Consider the following 19906-nt stretch of genomic DNA (forward strand, 5'->3'; position numbering starts at 1 on the left):
TGTGTGTGGATGTAACTACATATATGTTAATAAAATTATACTGTAGTATTAATAAACTTACCGCTAATCCAATTCTATTTAAGGCGTGAATTACTCAGTCGAGGCACAAACCACTCACTAGGTTAAACTCATTTTAAGTTACACAACACCTTTATTTAATTTCACTTCAACGCGACACTTAAAAAAAAATTTTAAAAACTTCACTCAAAAAAAAAAATTTTAAAAAATTAATACACTTAAAAAAAGCTGCATTTGCACTAATAGGAATAAGCATGAAAAGAAAAGAAACGCAAAAAAAACGTCAATTCTTTGTTTACAATTCAATAAATAAGCTGCACTTACCACTTAAATATGAGAGAGCAAAGCGCCAGCTCTCTTTTTCACTCTCTCTGCACTACACTCTTTACACTACACTACACAACACACAGAACAAACTGCAAACAACAAAAAAGAGAGAAAACGTAAGCTTAAATGTATGCAAATTGATAGCTTGCAATCGCTTACCAACCACTTTTTAATCAAACACGTCGCTGCACAACTGCAGCTTAGAGGCAATTAGAAAGGTGTGGCGGGCAGAAGCTGGAGCGGGGGGAGTCCCAGTCAATCATCGGGTTTAATGCAAGCGCTGAAAGCAAACAAGAAATAGCAAACACTGCTGAGTCAAACCGGCAAACATAAATAAAAATAAAAATACAAATAAAAACAAAAGCAAAAGCAACAATGCAAGCAGGCAGGCAGCAAGCCAGGCAAAGAGCGTAACTAATTGACTTTGAGTCAGCCACAAGTGGTAAAGACACAGAGCTAGAGAGCGAGAGCGCCACAGCAAAAAAAAAGAGTGCAAGCGCTCTCTCTCCCCATCAAAAACAGCTGTGCAAAGAGAGAGCACAAAGCAAAATAGCAAGAGTGAGAGAGAGAGAGAGCAGCCGGCAAAAAAACAAATGAAATTCAAAGTGCAGCGCAATTGACGACGATCGGCGGAGCACACACAAACACACACGCACACACACACGTAGAAATCCACTAAATGGGGGGACGCTTTGCTGCCGTCGTCGCTGCTGCTGCGACGCGACGTCAGTTTAAAGTCAGCCGGTCGATAGAAGCGTCGATAGGCAAACGTAGCGCTCGCATTTGTCAAACGTATTCAATAGAATTTCTACGAGCAGTTGTCGAATCGCATCGCATCGCATTGAATCGAATCGAATCGAGTCGCGAGTCGTGAGTCGAGTACTCACAGTCGTCAGTTGGCAGTCTATCATCGGCATTCATTCGAACACACGAAACGATCGCGCACCGGAAAGTCTTCAACGCTCAATTCGCTGTCGCCCCAACAAAACCCCAAAGTAAACAAAAATGACAAACATAAAAAAATTCTCTAAATTAAATAACTACTGTGCGCGATTCGTTAAATTATCGATGGTCAATTGATTGAAAGAAAACGTTCTAGTTAATTAACAATTAATTTCCAATTGTCAATTGAAAGAAAATAAAACGCAAAGAAAAGTTTTTGTACATCCAAAAATTACAAAAATCCCTCGAATTTAATTCCAATTAGAATATGAATCCAAGAATTTTTTTTATATTAAAAAGTAAAGTCTTTAAGTAGCTTTTAAATAGAAAGCTTTTGTATAACAAATAATTAAAAAAATGCCTTAAAGTCTCAGTTGCTTATTCTAAGTTAAAGAGAATACATTTAAATGTGCTTATAGTCGAGGAAAACCTAAACTTTTTTAAATTCTGTTTTAAAAAGATTCGAATCTAATGTGTGCATATCTATAAGTTTATTTAATGGTTAATAAAAAACCCATAATTAAAATTCGAGAAATGCGAAAATATATTTTATGCACACACAAATGTTACTCACACAACGCGACGAGTCACAATCGAGTATATTCAAAGTTATTCGCAGTTTGGCAATTGCCGAAAAAAGTAAACAACAACAGGAATATGCAAATCAGAGTCGCGTCGTTATTGACAAAATACTTAATAATAAACAATTAAATGCAAAAAGAGAGAAAGAGAGAGAGAGAGAGAGAGAGCAAGAGAGTGGAATCGTTGAATAAATCTGAATAACTGCAGCAGGCGTCGCTTTGACTCATTCAGCCGGCAATTCTCCAATATCTCTTGCTCAGTTTCTCTGCCTGCTTAATTACCGTAAAACTGAGTATTCCCCTCGCCCCCCTCCATTTTTCTCCTTTGAGTCACTCGCTCTCTTTTTGCCCCGTTTAACCAGTTTCCATTTCAATTTCCCATTCAATTTCGCGAAGACACAGAAAATGGCAAATTCAACTGAGCTGAGTTATTAAGTCAGCTGTTTTCTGTTTTCTGTTTTGTTTTTGCTATTTTGCTTTTTGCTCAGCGATTTTATCTGCATCTGTATCGAGAGATATTCTAGTTGCGGTTAAAACCCAAGCATTTGTGGAATGCCACCACCAAATGCAACAAGCAATGGAGAAATTGTTTTTATTTCGTACACGCTTGCATTGCGTGTTGCAAGTGCGTTGCGTTGCATGCGTAGCCAATGCTTGTTGCAATTTGCTGTTGCAGTTGCTCGCTTGCTCTGTTGCAGCTGCAGTTTGTCATTTGTTGGCTTTGCGGCCCAAGAAGAAATTTTTTTGTACGCTTCACGTGCCATAATTGAAATATGTGTTTTCATAATTGCGATGCCGCATCTGAAATATTGCGGCGATTTCATGAGAATTATAATTAAATAGCAGCTCAATGCGCTGTCTATGTCGATGTCTATTCGTTTCGATGTATTCTAGATATTTCTAATGAGATCTGATCGTAGAGTAATGAGCTCAATCAAGCTTGTGTTGTTAGCACAAATCTTGTAATTACAATTTCTTGATTATATTGCAGATACCCTATATTTATAATGCAGAATCAATTAAGCAAAGAAATATCATTCATCGTATATACATTATATGATAAACCTGCAATTTTCTATAGACTTTCATTTAACTTGGAAATGTATTTCTTTATTTAACTTAGCTTATAAAATCAATTATAAATATACCGAGAAAGAAAGCTGGAGTCGAATTTACTCGATGTTGAGATTCCCGCCACCCATTTAGAATAAAATCAAAACAGTGCGGTATTATTTATAAAATATATCGAATTAATATACCGCAAAAATGCTAAAATATATTAAAGGCTATATTTGGTATATTGACAAAACATTGAAAAAATACCAAAGAATACATATTATACCAGATTTTCAAAAGTATTGGGGATTCATAAAAACAGTATTTAATTTTGTATATACCAAATATCGGGATTATTGTTCTGGTTATTATTACCAATTATTTTCAACTATTCAAGTCATTTATTATATGGCCACGCCTAATAAATTCTCTGAATAACTGAGGTGTTTGAAATGGATATGTATTCGATATTTGATTACTTTATTCAATATTTTTACTGCTTCATTTATTGCCAATTCATTTCAATATTCCCTGCAACTATTAAAGAAATTATTGAATAAGCTTAACCAAAATATGTTTGACACTCGCTTTTTCTTCATAGTACTATTTGTCTCTTAAATATTTTACAATTCATCTATATCTGATAAGTAAAACTGCAGAATTTAAAGGTTGCTCAAGTTTTTCTTAACTTTGCAATCAATAAAGTAACTTCAATTGCCTCTTTCCTCATTCATTTGTCTTGCTTTTTCTTAGCTAATTTAAATTGGAAAAACATTGTGGAACAATCTAAAATGTTTAGCTGTGACTAATTAATTGTCTGACCTCACAACAATAGACTGTATGCAGATTACACAAAAGAGTTTCAGTCATTTCCTAACCATAATTACCCGACAATTCTATGAGTATTATTCTAGCAAAGTTGAAGCATTGTCATCGCTTGAGAATTATGCTAAAAAGTCATTGCCATTTGCTAGAACCTCGCTAAGCATTGTCAAAAGCATACTTAGCATACATCAATTTTGTCTTACGAGTTGAAGCAAGACTTCGAGTTGCCGCAATTGGAGTCGCCACATGATTGTGCAACGAGAATTCTCTTATAATGCAGCAAGTGCTGCAACGACAACGACAACGACAACGACAATGGCAACGAGGCGAGGCAATTAATTGAAGAAATCACGCACTTAGAATGCCAAACTCAAAAGCAGAGTCATAAATTCAAAAAGGGGTTCGACAAGAGACAAAAGAGGAAGAAACGAAGGGGGGAGTAAACGACAATTTCTACGGCCACAAATACGGCTAACGGTCTCCATGATCCCAAACGAGAAACGAAAACACAGAGAGAGATATAGACAGAGAAAGAACTCTCAATGGCAGGCGACAAGTTTTGCATATTAAAAAGCAAACACAAAAATAAAAAAATCATTGAATAACAACAAATTGTATGGCAAATTATAATGTGCATGCTCCACGTTTTTTTATTATGGCTGCTGTTGTTGCTTTTTATAGCTTCTTTCACTCCAATTGCGTACGTCAAAGAGAGTGAGAGAGAGAGAAAGAGAAGGCAACAGCGCCTCAATCAGAGAATTTTAATTATTATTTTCAATTATCGAAAATGCTTTTGCGTCTGTTTCAATTTTACAATCATTTTCCCTCTTGTCCTTCTTGTCTCTTTCACGTTCGATTTTTCCTGCCTCAAGTGCTTTTTATTTCGGACTTCGTTCTTGTTTTCCCTACAGCTATAATATTTGTAGCTGGTATCTGGTAATTAGGGGGCGTTTCAATTGCGGCATATGGTTTTTTTTGCTTTAATTAAATTTCTTGTCGAAAGATAAGCGCGCAGAGTGCAGTAGCCACAGAAAAAGGGGGCGTCTTTTATTTTGTTTCGTTTTTTTTGAACTTCTAATGCAATTACAAGGCTCAGCTTAGGTCAGCTGACGCACACAGCTTATATATAGTACTATATATATAGTATATAAAGTATAGAGAGCTAGAAGAAACAAACAAACAAAAGTCGGAGCTGAAATATGATCGCTGACGCTTTTAGCGGGTAACTGCAAAAGCCACAAGCTGTTAACTGATAAATTAAACAACTGTCGTCGCCGGTCGCTCAAAACGAGCAAACTCAGTGGATGAAAAAAAAGCGCAAAAATAAATAAATGAAGAGAGAAGACAACAACAACAACATCACTTGGTAACTCAGGTAGTCCAAGTTTCAGTCTATAGCTCAGTCCGTAGACTGATCTCTCGAGCACATAAGGTACTTTACTTATGTACGGAGATATTCATCACAGTTTAGTCAATGCAAATGCACTGCCAAAAATAAAAGTAGCATTACTTTAAAAGCCTGCCTGTGTGTGTATCTGTGAGATACTCGTGATCAGGTGGTGATCAAAGCGCTGCCTAGCACGCGTCACTTGATGAGCACAGCAATTTATGGCTTAGATACACTCAACTACCAACTGAGTTGCTGACATCGGCTCAAACTTATGACACACACACCGACAAGTGAAATATTATTATAGTTTTGCGGCTGTCTATCTGTCTGTCTGTCGCTGCCAACCTTGAACGCCATTTGAACCTTTTGCAAGTGTTTCACATTTTGTTAAAGCAAGTGCAAAAAGTTCTCTAAAGTCGACTTCTACTTGAAATATGTTGTTGTATTGTATTTAGAATTACAGATTTAGTTTTCAACAATAAGCTTAAACAATACCAATCCCATGAACTACATTTATTAAATAGTTTGCATTATTTTTAAATTTCTAGTTTTAATAAGCAACTTTTTTCTATTTTATATTCTATTCTATTTGAAATTAAATATTCGTAAAATACTCCAAGACCACCAACATAAAAAATCGAATTACTAATATCATTTGATCAAGGAATTGTTGCAAGATTTCCAAAAATTGTTCTTAACTTGAAAGCTTTCGAACTATTGATAATTCCTAATAAGATCTACAATATCTATACTGCAACTGCAAAAATCTTTTTAATAGATTAAAGTTGCTTTCACGAATGTATCAAGGAATTTCAATAATCTTTAGCTTTTTCTAAAATTACAATTTCTATTCTAAAGGAAAGATTAAATTGGATAGTCTAAAGATCTTTTTTTTCAAACAGTCGAAAGTTAGCTTTTGGTATGATAGAAAAAATTATAATAATATTTATTCTTCTCAAATATTTAACCAACTATTAATTTTTATTCACAAAAGTTAAGACAATGAACATAATTCTTTTTATTTAAACAGCTGACAATCCACAAGTATTTAGATTTCTTGGATTCAATTGATTGCTACAGCTGTGAAACAACTGAAAATAATCTGCAACTCTCTTGAGATTTGCATTTAATGTTTTATGTGTTCAATTGGTTCTTTTGAATTCTTGGGCTAATTTTGTTGCCATTATTTCGACTAATTTTCTTGTTGTTGTATTTCGACTTAATCTTTCGATCTTTTCTTATCATAGGCTAGTGTATTTGATTTTCGCATTGCATTGTTTTGTGTGTCGTGTTGTATTGTGTTTTGTTGTGTGTGGATATCTCAAGCATTTTGTCGCAAAATGCCATTTAACCAAAGTGAAAAATGCCAAAACTAAAGGCAACAATAATAATGATAATTTTGTATGCGAGCGTTGCGACGTTGACATCGACAGCGACGTCAACTGTGACTTCGACTTCGACTGCGACGTTGACGTTAAACGTTGCCATGCGGTTGGGCTTTGGGACAGAGGCACATCGTGAACTGAGTACACAATGGCTAAAGTACATACGTATACACAAGCAATACAACAACAACTACAGCGACAAAACAAAAAGCTAAACAGCTGAAAAAAGGCGAAAAGAAACAACAACAACAACAACAACAGCAGCAGAGAAACAGAATAAAAATCAAGTAAAATAAACCGCACGACAGCGACAAGCGCAAAAAAAAAGTAAAAACAGCGACGCTAGCAGTTTGTCACTCAATCGCCCAGCAATCAGTCGCGTTTTTCGTATTTAGTTTTAGGTATTGTATCTTACAGATACAACGACGAGCCTGAGAGAGAGAGAGAGATTCCAACTCCGACTCAGACTCAGATAAACACGCGCGAGACGTGCCCGTCGTAATCAGTTTTAAAACTTAACGCTTAATGAAAATTACAAAACGAACTGCGCAGGCGTTGCGGCTGCTGTCAAAGTGCAAAGCAAAAAAGTATCTGTGAGATACAAAGTGTAACTGCAAGCCAAAAGAATGCAGGCCAATGTGTGCATAATCGTCGTGGAATTTTACACATAATTAACCCAACGATAAGAACGTAATTTTCCAGCTGCATTCGCCTTTATTTAGTGCCCACTGTAGTTGTGTGTTGATAAAGCTCTATTTACCTAACCAAATGTGCATTAGCAAAGCGTGTCGCATGTATTTACATAAATTTGCAGCCGAGCTACATCAGCTGATACTCAACTCACACAGAACAATAGCTATAGATACGAAATGTATATAGATACTATATATACTATATACGTTCGCAGTTAAACCGATTTCCGATCCAGTTGGCGTTACGCATCAGTGCCTCAAATGTTGGATTATTTTGTATTTTGGGGAGTGCCGTCGACTATATCGTCATAAAAGGCTTTTCGACATCTTTGTCGCCGCTACAGCTGAACTACCTGAACACCACAATAAAAGATACTATCTCAAGGTCGGACTGCGCCCTAATACACTCGCACAATTGTTGGGAAAAACTTATTGACTGTCGACTGTCTCATTGTTTCTCTCTCTCTTGATCTTTCTCTCGAGCATTTGTGCAAATATTGAAAGATGCCATAGACAAACACACAACTAGAACAAGTGTCATTAAATTGAAAAAACACACATCTATAGACAATATCTGTATCTGTAGCTCGTGTATCTTATTTTTGTTGCTGTTGTTGCTTTTGCTGTGTATTTCATTTTAGTTGAAATCCAAAAACAAATAACACGCGGCATATTCACGTAATGGATTTTTTGGCGTCAGAGCAAATGAAAATGAAAATGAATCACTTTGGCTGCAAACTAAATTCCAATTGAAAATAATCAGTCGGTTCTTTTTGAGGGGTTTTTGGACTATTTCAGGGGAAGAAGGGAAGCGAGTATGCTGCTCTTGCTGAGCCGGCAACAAACGGAAATTGTCAGTTGTCAATTTTTGTGAATTTGAAACGCAATGCGACCACAACAACAACAACAACAGCGACAAAAGGTGTGCGGCATATTAAATACAAAATGTCAACAGCTCGTCAACCCAAAAGTGAACCCAAAAATACTCAAAAATACTCATAAATGTGACTGCGGGTACTCATATGTTATAAACATATATAAAAAGGCAGAGCTACAGTGAGAAAAAGAAAAGAGGGCAAAAGTTTTTCTTAAACCCAACAAAAGTACAAATATTAAACGAGAAAATGGATGTATTAAGAATTATTCAATTTATGTTCGAATATTTTCAACCCAAATTGTGCAAATCAAATGCTAATGAGCGAAAAAAGTTTAGTTTACGTATTATGTAATATATAATATAGGAACAACATTACTAAAGCAATACAAATCACGCTTTTCATGGGCAAAAAAATTCCTAGTGCAATCGGGTCTTAGTTGCCTTAGAAAACAATCTGGTATATTTTGTACTCTGTGGTACATTTTTAATGTAGTACAATATCGATATACCAAATATAGCTTTTGGTATATTGAAGTATTTTTGTAATATTTTTGGTATAATTGTAGAATATGGTTTTATCCAAAATAGGTAGCGGGTAGTTTTCGTACTTGCTTTTTATTCAATTTGGTCATTTTTATATTTTGTAATTTCTTAAATACCTTTTGATAAAATTTAAAGTTTCAAATGACTTCTAATCTTACAAATCATTTACGAAACTTTCATTAGAAACTTGGAAAAGGTTCAACACAAGAAGATTCAAATACATTTCAACTTTAATTGATACAATTATTTGAAATACTCATTTGACTCATAGCTGATCTTAAAGATAAAACTTCAAGTGCAAAATATTTATTATCTTTTTAAATCAAAGATATTTTCTGCCATAAAATTGCTTTAATCATTTTCCGCGTATTTTTTACAACTTCCTCTAGAAACTCCGCCCCCACTTAAGACTTTTTCCATGCCAGCGATATGCTCGTCGCGGAATATTTATGTAACTCTCTATCACTCTCTAATTTAACATGCTTCAAATGCTTTAATTTTTTAATGGAGAAAAGCGTTGCTTTACGCTCTAAAAACTTTGATATACGAACGACGAGTTCACATATGGTTTTTTGTATTTTTAGTTTTGTTTTACCTTCAACGAGTTCAAAGTGTAAATTGTAAAGTTAATGGAGTTTATGCGATAATTGTTGTTGTTGTTATTTATTTGAAGAGGTGCGCTCAGGAATTGCGAACGATAATGAGTAAAGTGCAAGTGGCACAGCAAAGGTCAAAGACGACGACGATAATGAGTTGTTTTGTAAAGTTCTCAACTGAAGTACGAATACTTGAGGTATTCGAAGTCGCATCTATTGCACTGGAATCAAAATTGGAATTGTCTCTTGTGCAACCTTGCGCTAATTTCAATACAAACCAAAACCAAAACCAAAATAAAAAGCAACGACAACAATTGTTGGCTGAGTTGACAAATTGGTTAGTTTCGAGTGCGCTCAGCGAAGCGTTAAAAAAGTGATTACAACAAGAGTAGAAAATAGAGGCAATTGCATTTTAAATGCATAGTAAAGTATAAGTGTATGTATGTATGTATGTCGTTGCCACATTTGACACGATTGCCACAATTGACGTGTAGTTAGCATATATCTGTTGCATGTTGCAACAAGCAACAAGCAGCACACCTGCAAAATATGAACAACTCTTTCAATATTTGCACTTTCTTCTCTAAGAGCTCCAACTACATACATAAATATATGTACTCATGTATGAGGTTGAGTATATAGAAACCAGCCGATGAGTTGTCGTTTATTTACGCATATTTATGTCTATATGTTGACCGTGTACAAACAGCATAAAGCGTAAAGGATGGGGGGGGGGGAAATGCGGGGCAGGGGCAACAGGCAAAGCGAACAGACTCTGTCAATAGAGACTGGCAAACGTCAATTTAGCTGAGCCACAAGAAATTGAAAATAGACAGCCTGAAGACAAGTCGAGGAAAGTATGGAAAAAAAAATGAGCAACAAGTAGAAAATAGAAAATAAATAGTTGACATGAAAAATACTTCATTTGACCAGAAAGTCTCTGTGTAAATATAAATATAGTATCTATTCTGTGAAAACCATGAGATGAGATAGCCAAGGATTGCAGCGTATTGAATTGCCATCAATTTGACGAGTTGATGGAATTCTTAAGAATGTGTCCAGAAATACGACAAAAAAAAAAACAATTGAATCTTTTGTTCGATGAAAATTAATATAACGAAAGAACAGAACTAGTATATTTTATTAATTACATTTCTTAAACTCATTAAAGAAATCAATGGAAATTGAATTTCTAAAAGGGCAACTTTTATTTTAAACTCATTAAAGAAATATTGAATTTCTATAAAATAAAGAAGAATTAAATAAAATTAAATAAAATTTGTAAAAACATATAAAGCAATAAAATAAAATGAAATTAAATTAAACGAAATGAGAAGAAATAGATTAAAATGCAATGGAATGAAATTAAATTAAGTAAAATGAAATTTAATGAAAGAAAAACTTAAATTTTATAAAATGAAATTAAACGACATGAAATGAAACGAAATGATATGACTGAAATGAAATAAAATGCAAAATTATGAATTTATGAATAATAATAATCAATTTAAATGAAATGAAATCAAACTAAATTAAATGAAATTAAATTAAATGAAACAAAATGAAATGTATAAAATTGAATAAAATAAAATGAAATAATATAAAAACAAATTAAATGAAATTAAACGTAATAAAATGAACTGAAATAAATAACAATCAAAAATAAAAGAATGTAAATGCAAATAAATTAGATAAAAATGATTATAAAATCATATGTAAATATAAGAATTCAGTACTTAATATGAAATTACTTTAAACATCAGTTGAGCAATATCATCAATTTATTTCTTGATTCTCATTCTCAATTTAATATAATTCATATTGAGCTTTGACCCAATTTCACTATAAATGATTCTTTGATAAATCTCACATTTTGCAGCAGTACTTTGCTAATCAATTTCTAGTGCAACTGAGAACAATCGATCAACATTCATATCATATCATAGTCAAGCTTCAGCTTTCTTTTTTACTTGGAAGAGTCAAGAATTTCACATAGAAATAAAGCTACTGAGACGACAACCTGTGATGTGTTGTTGTCGTTAATAAATAAGCTTAAAATTTCACAATTTACTGTGTGTGTTGTGTGTATGTAGACAGTTGTCGTCAGTTGTTTAGTTACGGTTTCAATTTCGCGCCCTGCCTCTCTCCCTCGCTTAATTTTCCATTTTAGGCTTGGGTTATACTTTGTTGCTAGTGTTATTGTATAAACACAGACTGTGTCGGGTATTTTTCAAGCTGATTAGACCTCGTCACAGCTGCACATGGGCTTAGAGAATTGTTGAGTAAATACAAACATGAAAAGTATATATATTTCAGTTTAGAGTTTCTTAGTTTATGTAATTTGGTGTGACGACTAAAAAGTCGGCGAAAAAAACATAAAAATTGCTGAGGCGAAAGTGAGGTGGGTGGGCACCTTAAAAAGGCAGCAGCAATCAATTGCATGAGCCGTCATCTAAATGACATTAAATGCGAAAATCAAATAACTGTGCTATGTGATTGTCATAATAAGCTTAATAACAACGGCAAATAAGACAGCCAAATGAAATGACATGCTCAGCACATTAACGCTCGATATGATGCGATGCGACGTTGATATGCAACAAATTGAAAGTAAATAAATATAATAACAAACGCAAAGTGCGAAAGAGAGAGAGAGAGAGACCGTGCACAATTATTACAAAAGCAAACTGCAGACGACGCAACGGCAATATGGCAAATTAATTAGTTATACAAAAATGGTAGACCATAAAAAATGGTGAACAACAACAGCAGCAGCAGCAACGACAACCGCAAATAACTACAATAATAATAACAATAGAGCACGCGTTTCGTATTAAAAATAATCACACAAAAAAAAGTAGAAAACAACAGCAACAACAACAACGAAAAAAAATGCATATTCAATTGTTGCTATTGTTTTTGAGTCTTTTTTGCGCGCAAATAAAATTCAAATTATGCACAAGTGAATAATTGTGGCCCTAACTAAATATAAATATATCTCTATATCGATAACCATATATATCTGTATATAATCTAGATATTTGCACAGCCAACAAAGTATTTGCTTGGTATTTTAATATAGCCCAAGTGGCCCATAAAAAACAAACGCAACGCAGTTGCCCTTTTTTGTGCTACGTTGAAAAAGTGTGTGAGCGCTAGTGTGTGTGTGTTTGTGTGTGTGGCGCCATCTAGCGGGCCATAAATAAAGCACGCTATGAAAAATCCAAATATCATGGAATGCAGCAGTGGCTTAAACAGCAATAGCAACAGTAGCAACGACAGCAACAACAACAGCAGCAGCAACAACAGCAACAACAACAGCAATAATAACAGCAGTGTCACTGCGTCCAATATCAACGGAAACGGAAATGGCAATGCTAGCGAGCTACAGCTGCGCCCTCTGTTGGCCAAAACAGCGCTAACAACATGTGCAACATCAGCAGCAATAGCAACAGCCCAACATCAGCAATACAACAGCAATAGCAACAACAAATTGTGCGGCTCCGGCATGTCGCCTCATTCCCCGCCCCCGCATCAGCAGCAGCAGCCCACAAACATGGCCACAAATGGCCATCAGTCGTATCCGGCGATAACGGCAACGTATTGGCTGCCGCCACCAAATCCGGCGCCATATTTAGTTCCAGGTAATTAGTGTTACTTGCAGTTGATACATCGTTCCCCCTTTCCCCTTCACTCTACTTCTCTCCAGCCACGTCCACAGTCTCTAAGTCTGCCTGCCTCGCAATGTTGCAAATTATATTTTCGTGTTTATTGTAAAGCTCGCGAGGATTACAGGCAAAAAAAAAAACAAAGGCAGAAACAAAAATGCGAAAAAACATGACGCGAGGGCCAAAAACAAAAGCTAAAGGCCAACAACGTTGTTCGTGTCGTGTGTGTGAGTGTGCATGTGTGTCCTGTCCGTGTGTGCTGTCGTGTATTTTATTTCCGCTCTTGTTGTTTTCATTCGACGTTTTTTGGCTTTATGCTTAGCTCGGAGTCCCGCTGCCAAGTGGCAAAATGTTAAGCCAGTGTGTGAAGCTGGTGCGGGATTTTCAATGCCAAAAGGGGGCAACAGTAGCAGTAGTAGTACTGTATATATAAACTGTGTGTGTATAGGCGTGTGTGTGTGTGGGGGCGTTCATTTTAAGCAGAATCGGTTGCATGCATCGCGCGAGCGTCGCCTCGTTTTTGTATGTAATTTCATTTGCAAACGCCACTTGCTGGCTGCTAATTAAATTTCAGCTTTGTCAGGGGATTTGCACTTTGCATTGCCCGAAGCGGGGCACGGGGCAAGTGGGGCAAGCGGGGCAAGAACAGGAGCAACTGTAGCAAGCGAGCTTCGACATTGTTTGTTTTTGTTGTGGCTGTTTAACTGTTGCTTGCCAGCGAACACAATTTGTGTGCTATCAGCGGGTTGCCCTAACACCGTAAACTCTACCCACCAAATCCTTACAGAATAATCACAATCATGACCACAGCCAAAAGTAAGCCATAAATATAACAGCAACTAGAGGGTTTAAGGCATGGCTTATGACATGCTTCTATAGAGATAAAATTTATAAATATATTTAAAGTATCTTGAAGATACTAAAGAAAAAAAAAACTAAGTTCGTTAAAAGATATTATAAGACTTTTGAATGAAATTTGGTTTGGTTTTTTAATTTGTATTAATTATTTATATCCTTCCATATAAATTCATCAAAAGAATATTCAATCCTAAACAAAATTTGCATTCATAAAATTACCTTATGAATAATATTCCTAATTCCTAATTATTTGAAGGGTAATCTAAATAATACAATTATTCCAGTCAAAATGTTTTTTGACCAAAATCATTTTTTAAGTATGATCATTCAATAAATTTTGGTCGATTCACTTAGATAAATTGATAAATCATGATTTTTGCTCTCACTTGAATAAAGAAAAGTTTTGGTTTTGATTAAAAATTGCATTATATCAGAATTGATTTCTCTATGTGTATAATTGAATGTTACTGGTTAAATGTATTCAATACAATTATAATGTTAAAATCTTATCTAAAACATTATGAGATATATCAGTTGGCTGTTCATTTTAAAGTGCAGCTAAGCATTTAGAAAAAAAATACAAAACAACATCAGATATCTATTTCACAATTTAAAATTGTACAACATAAACGATACTCAAACCTCTAATTAAGTTAACCGGATGCAAATAAAATAGCCTCTAAAATAAAACTCAATACTTTTTATGTCACTGTCTAAGCAATTGTGAGAAAACGAATAAATTTTCGCAGAAAACTTTTCTTCCAAGAAATGAGCTCTGCTCCAGACACACCTGACACTTTTGATATCCAATAACGCCAGACGCAGAGAGTGAAATAAAAGCACTTTATATAAACATAAACTGTTTATCAAAGTTCACTTCAACAAAAACACTTTAAAACACCTTGAAACTTGACCGAAAAAAACAAAGAACATTTCCTATTTGGCATAATAAAATAATTTAAATCAATTATGCAATTACAATTACAATTAGATTTAATTGCAGTAAATGTTTATGCGTTAGACATGCAAATCAAGTGCAATTGAACATTGAAAAGTTCCTCGAAATTGTGAAACCCTTTTAGCCAAGGCGAACAACAGGAACAACAACAACAACAATAACTGAATGTGCCATGCAAATCAATAAGCTAACGATCTAATCCATTTCCGTTGTTGCGACTTGCATACAGATTACTCCAAATATGTCTAATAAAATTCGAATAGAACTGAGAGAAAGGGAAAATACAGAGACGAGACTCATTTGGGAATCCGACTTGAGGTTGCACTTTTGTATATGATGGGAAGTTGAGGGGAAGTTTTGATGTCTTGACTTTGTTGTTGTCGTCGTTGTCGCATGACTTGCATATTTATGCGACATATGCGAAATGAATTGTTTGCTGCTTGTGTGGAGAACAGAGTTAAAGGCGACAAAGCAGCGACAGGCAGCAAATAACGATAATAAATAAGCACACAGCACAGTTGGCTTCAAAAATATTATAAATAAATAAAGCAAAATATTTGAATGAATAGCGAACGAACGAACTACAAAGAGAGAGAGAAGTGAGTGCAATATATACGCTGATATATGTTTTTAAAGCAATTCGATGCAGCAGACACGTTCTTTCACAGTCAACAGCAGCAAAACTAATAATTTTATGAGCAGATCAAATGACGACCACGGGGCGAAAAGAGAAGCGAAACGCTCAAAGTCAAAATGGCTGTCAGTCAAAGTGAAGCGTAGCAGACTGTGCGTCCCTGTGTGTTACATAAGGTTGTCTGTTTTAGAATTTTGTGGCATGGCATATTACGTATACGTATACGAGGAGTAGCTTCTGCTGTTGCTGTTGCAAGTGCCATTATCGCTAGCTCGCTCGCACGCAACGTGCACAAATGTGTTAACATAAATGTAACACGTTTCGCTGTGGCAACAACGAACCACAATCACAACAACAACAACAGCAACAACAATCGTTCATGCACGTTGCCATGTCACGTAGCTGCTTTTGCATGTCAACGGCAGTCGAGAGAGAGAGAGCAGAGAGAATTGGGGAAATCGGGTCGAGACGTTGCGAATCCCCGAAATATTCTGGCCAGGAAACGAAACTGTCACATTTTGGCGAAACGTCAAGGAAATTGCCAGCTGACTTCTTACTTCTTCACTTCACTTCTCCCTCCACTCACTCAACTGAAAATCACACAAAATTGTTTTCCCCTTAAAATTGTTGTGTATTTCTCGCACAACAACACAAAAAGTTCAACTTCAAAAATATTGTTTGTTGACGATGATTTGGCATACACAAATGTACTCGTAGTTTAAGGTTTTTAGCATGTGATAGCTAATTAAAATAACACGCGAAGGCAAAGTGTGTGCAATCGTTAAATTAACTTGACTGTTGAATTTTTAGGCACAACAGTATAAAATGTTAAAACTATATTTAAAGCAGCGAAAACACATGCAAGCTGATGTGTAGCGAAATTCCATTAACTAAAAATATTATTTATTGCTATTGACTAAAGTTAGTTGAGTGTGAAAACTATCTGTCATAGATTATAGTAATTTTTCTCTAATTCTCTAATTTAAAAAAACATGTTTTGACTGCTATTAAATATTTTTAAAACAGATATACAATTGGTCAAAATATAAAATGTAATCTGGTATATTTGCACCTGATGATTCATTTCTACATCAATTTACTAAATATAGCCTTAGGTACATTTTTAGTATTGTAGTATTTAGTACATAAAAGGCAATCGGACAAATATAAAATACAATCTGATATACTTTGCACCATGATATTTATTTTTTTAGACTACATTCTACATTAATATATTTTATGTATTTTTGCAGTATTTTAATATGGTATATTTTACAATGAATACTGCAGTCTATGATATATTTTGAATGTATATCAATATGACTTTGATATATTTTTATTATTTTTGCGGTATATTTAAAATGAATACTGGTATATTTTAAAATTAATATAGTGGGTAGCGGGAATCTCATAATTGAGTACATTAGCATCCTTATTTGATTTTTGATCACTCTTAAATTTATAAATTTTAAAATAATTTTGAAGAATTATTTTAAATCGTTTTTAGCACTTTATTTATCACAAATGAATTCTATTCACTTATTCGCTAAGGTCACCTTCCTTGCTTAGTCCATGTGTTTGCTATTAATTTCTTCAGCTATTGAAAACAACGCTGCAGATAAGCTGTCCAGATCTAGTTTTCTTTGCATTAAATTAGATAATTACAAAAATAGTTCCCTAAGAATTTGACCTCTCTATTTCATATTTTTTGTACATTTTTTAAAATCATTTTATTTTGATAAATAATCTTCGCTCGCTTATTCTAAAGTAATTTTCATCGTATTCGCTTACACACAAAGCAACCCATCCCACCAAATATATTTGTTTGCTGCTAATTTTGTGAACTATTGAAAATTGCACTATACACTACTGAGTAGCAACAAACACGCCCGTCGTTAACCTTACATACGTATGTAGTATAAAGCAAACGTCAAATGGCAAGCAAGTGACCAGAGAACACAAATGCTGTGAAAACCCCTTCGAAGCGACAATACAAAAACAATTTTTCAAGCTGTGTAGTGTGAGGCAACAACAACTTTGAATGCGTTACAGTTCAATACAGACAACGATAGACAATGGACAGACAACTAGACAGACAGACAGACAGACTGAGAGGTGGAGAGCGAGGTGAATAGGCGGGAATTGGTCGGTGCTCGATCGAGAATGTGCGTCCCATAAGAATGAAATTAAATTCTGTCGCGACAATACAACATGCGGAATACGTAATCAATTGTCGACATCGATACAAATACAAATACAGAGACGAGCTGATAAATACACAACAATATACAATACACGCACATGTATATAAAGAGCGACGCACACACATGGCCGCCAAATGAAACTTTAGATGTATCTGCAGCCAGAGCTCTGTATCTAAAGCAGTAGCTATAACCGTAGTTTGAACTGTAGCGATAGCTGCATCGACGCTAGAGCTGCAAAAGTTACGTGACACGAATGCTCACGGGGAGACAGAAAATATTTCACTAAATATTTCACTAAAATATAGTAAGCAAAGAATATATATATAGTCATTCATAAACTTAACTTTTGCAACTTTCATTTCTTTCCTTCATTCTCAAGAACTCGTGCCTATCGCACTCACGCTACCATCACTAAGCAGTCTGTCTGTCGTGCATATATTTACACTGTCATTGTACATCGCATACAAAATCCGAAGAACAAAGTAAAGTACAAAATACTTTTTGAACTTTGACATGAGGGAAAGAAGCAGCAGCAGCAGCAGAAGCAGCGACAAACGAAAACAATTCATGCACATTTATTGCCTATTTATCTGTGACTCTCCTCTTGATGTGCACGAGTATTTTGATAAGTGTGCGTCGGTTTCCGCATAACAGCAAATAACAACAAGTCGAAAACACTTTGAATTTTGCATATGCAAAAGCTAAAGCAATAGACCAAAGTCTTTCTGACGTTTGACAGTGAAAGCAACGCTTAAGGAGTAGATTCTTAGCTTAATTTAAAATATAGATATGAGGAAAGGTTTTAATGATCAGATATGGTATATTTATTTAGTATATATTACTTTTTTGCTTTTTTCCAAAATGGTTAGCGGGTATCTCACAGTCGAGGACACTCGAATGTAATTTTATTACTTCTTATTTATATGCCTTTGACATTTATTCATAATGTAATACCATAATTTATGCATCTTTTAATAACAAATTCATTAATTCTTATTTATAATGCAGTCTCGTATCTTATAGATACAGTGGTTCACAGCTTATTTCAACCACCACCAACCGACAACTTTGAGTTAGTGTACTGGCCAAACTAAAAGAGGTATTAACTTTATTTAAACGCAGGATTTTAGTTTAATGTTTTAATATACAAGATACTTTTTCATTTATCCTCTAATTTTTTGTTTACTATATAAAATTATTGAAAAACAAAAAAATGCCAAAAAAAAGTACCACAGCTTATTTCAACCAGCTGAAAATAACTAAATATAAATATGTTAAACTGTGTATTTAGAATTTCGTATGACCTCCTTTTTGGTTATTAGCTCCTTCCAGACAGTTTGGAATAGATTCCACCAATTTTTTTGTGATATAGGGCCTAATTTTGTCCCATTCTTCCACTAAAGCCGTTTTAAGGTTAGATTTGTTGGAAATTGGCCTTTTTCCGATGTTCTGGTCCAAAATGGCCCAAAAATTTTTTACAACATTTATGTCAGGTTACTGAGCTGATGGTTTCATGACATGACGACAGTTGCACATTAGCCAATCTTGGCCAATTCCTGCCTTAAGCCTAGGGTCATTGTCTTGGTAGAAGCGGAAATCATCCTTAATGCCCAGTTTATCTGCACTTTGGATCAAATTGACATTCAGTACCTCTAGGTATTGAGTCTAGTCAATGGTCGCGTCAATAAAATTGAGTTTTCCGACTACGGCTGTGGACATTCAGGCCCAAACCACGACGCTACCACCGTAATGCGTGACTGTAGGCTTTAAATTTATCTTTAGAAGCCCGGAATTTGGATTCTGACCGACATATGGAGCTCCAACCAAGCCAAAAATGTTGATTTTGGACTCGTCCACAAATATGATTAAGTTCCAAAAGTTTTTATCCTTTCCCACATGCTCCTTGACAAATTTCAAAGGAGCCTTTTGATTCGCGCGCCTTATAAACGGTTTCTTGCGCCTTATACTGTCATTAAAGTTACTTTCCCGCAGTATTCTCGAATTGATTCTGGGTGGCACGCCTTACTCAATTCCTCCTCTATAACACTGGCCAATTTTGGTGGCGAAAATTTTGGATTTTCCCGATTTTCCGGACAATATAACACGCGTCGGTCTCATTAAAAAATGCATTGGGTACATTTTTGCCCTTCTCATGCACTATACATTCCCGAAAAAAACAATGAAATGATTATTTGCACAGTCGAAACACTCAGATGCAGCAATTCATAAATTTTTGGACGGGAAAATCCATTCTTTAAAGGAGCTATGACGTCATTTTCCTTCTCAATTGTGGTTCACGGACCCATTTTGTAAAATACGCGTGTATTTCGAGATCTAAAGCTTAAAATGTCG

At 35.0% G+C, this 19906-nt stretch overlaps 1 protein-coding gene and 2 long non-coding RNA genes across 7 annotated transcripts in view; 1 reads left to right on the forward strand and 2 right to left on the reverse strand.

The window, feature by feature from the left end:
• The window catches only part of LOC117565862 (uncharacterized), a 45239-nt gene extending 45097 nt beyond the window's left edge, over positions 1–142 (reverse strand). Inside the window, exon 1 of the long non-coding RNA XR_004571941.2 lies at positions 62–142. This is a non-coding gene — a long non-coding RNA (uncharacterized LOC117565862). The remainder of the gene's footprint in view (positions 1–61) is intronic.
• Positions 1–19906, forward strand: part of LOC117565858 (CUGBP Elav-like family member 2) — a 65936-nt gene that overhangs the window by 20427 nt on the left and 25603 nt on the right. The window contains exons 1-2 of one of the 4 annotated variants that reach the window (XM_034245190.2): positions 1126–1340; positions 12270–12876. The exons of the other annotated variants lie outside the window; for them this stretch is intronic. Coding sequence (XP_034101081.1) covers positions 12447–12876 — 430 coding nt within the window. The 5' untranslated portion in view covers positions 1126–1340; positions 12270–12446. Of the gene's footprint in view, positions 1–1125; positions 1341–12269; positions 12877–19906 lie in introns of those variants that run through there. 4 annotated transcript variants of the gene reach the window in all.
• LOC117565861 (uncharacterized) overlaps positions 354–19906 on the reverse strand; it is a 51927-nt gene continuing 32374 nt past the window's right edge. For both annotated transcript variants that reach the window (XR_004571940.2, XR_007954622.1), the window contains exons 3-4: positions 505–625; positions 354–434 (exon numbers count right to left, since the gene is read on the reverse strand). This is a non-coding gene — a long non-coding RNA (uncharacterized LOC117565861). The remainder of the gene's footprint in view (positions 435–504; positions 626–19906) is intronic.

Source organism: Drosophila albomicans, chromosome 2L (genome assembly GCF_009650485.2).
Source record: "Drosophila albomicans strain 15112-1751.03 chromosome 2L, ASM965048v2, whole genome shotgun sequence".
Lineage (NCBI taxonomy): Eukaryota > Metazoa > Arthropoda > Insecta > Diptera > Drosophilidae > Drosophila > Drosophila albomicans.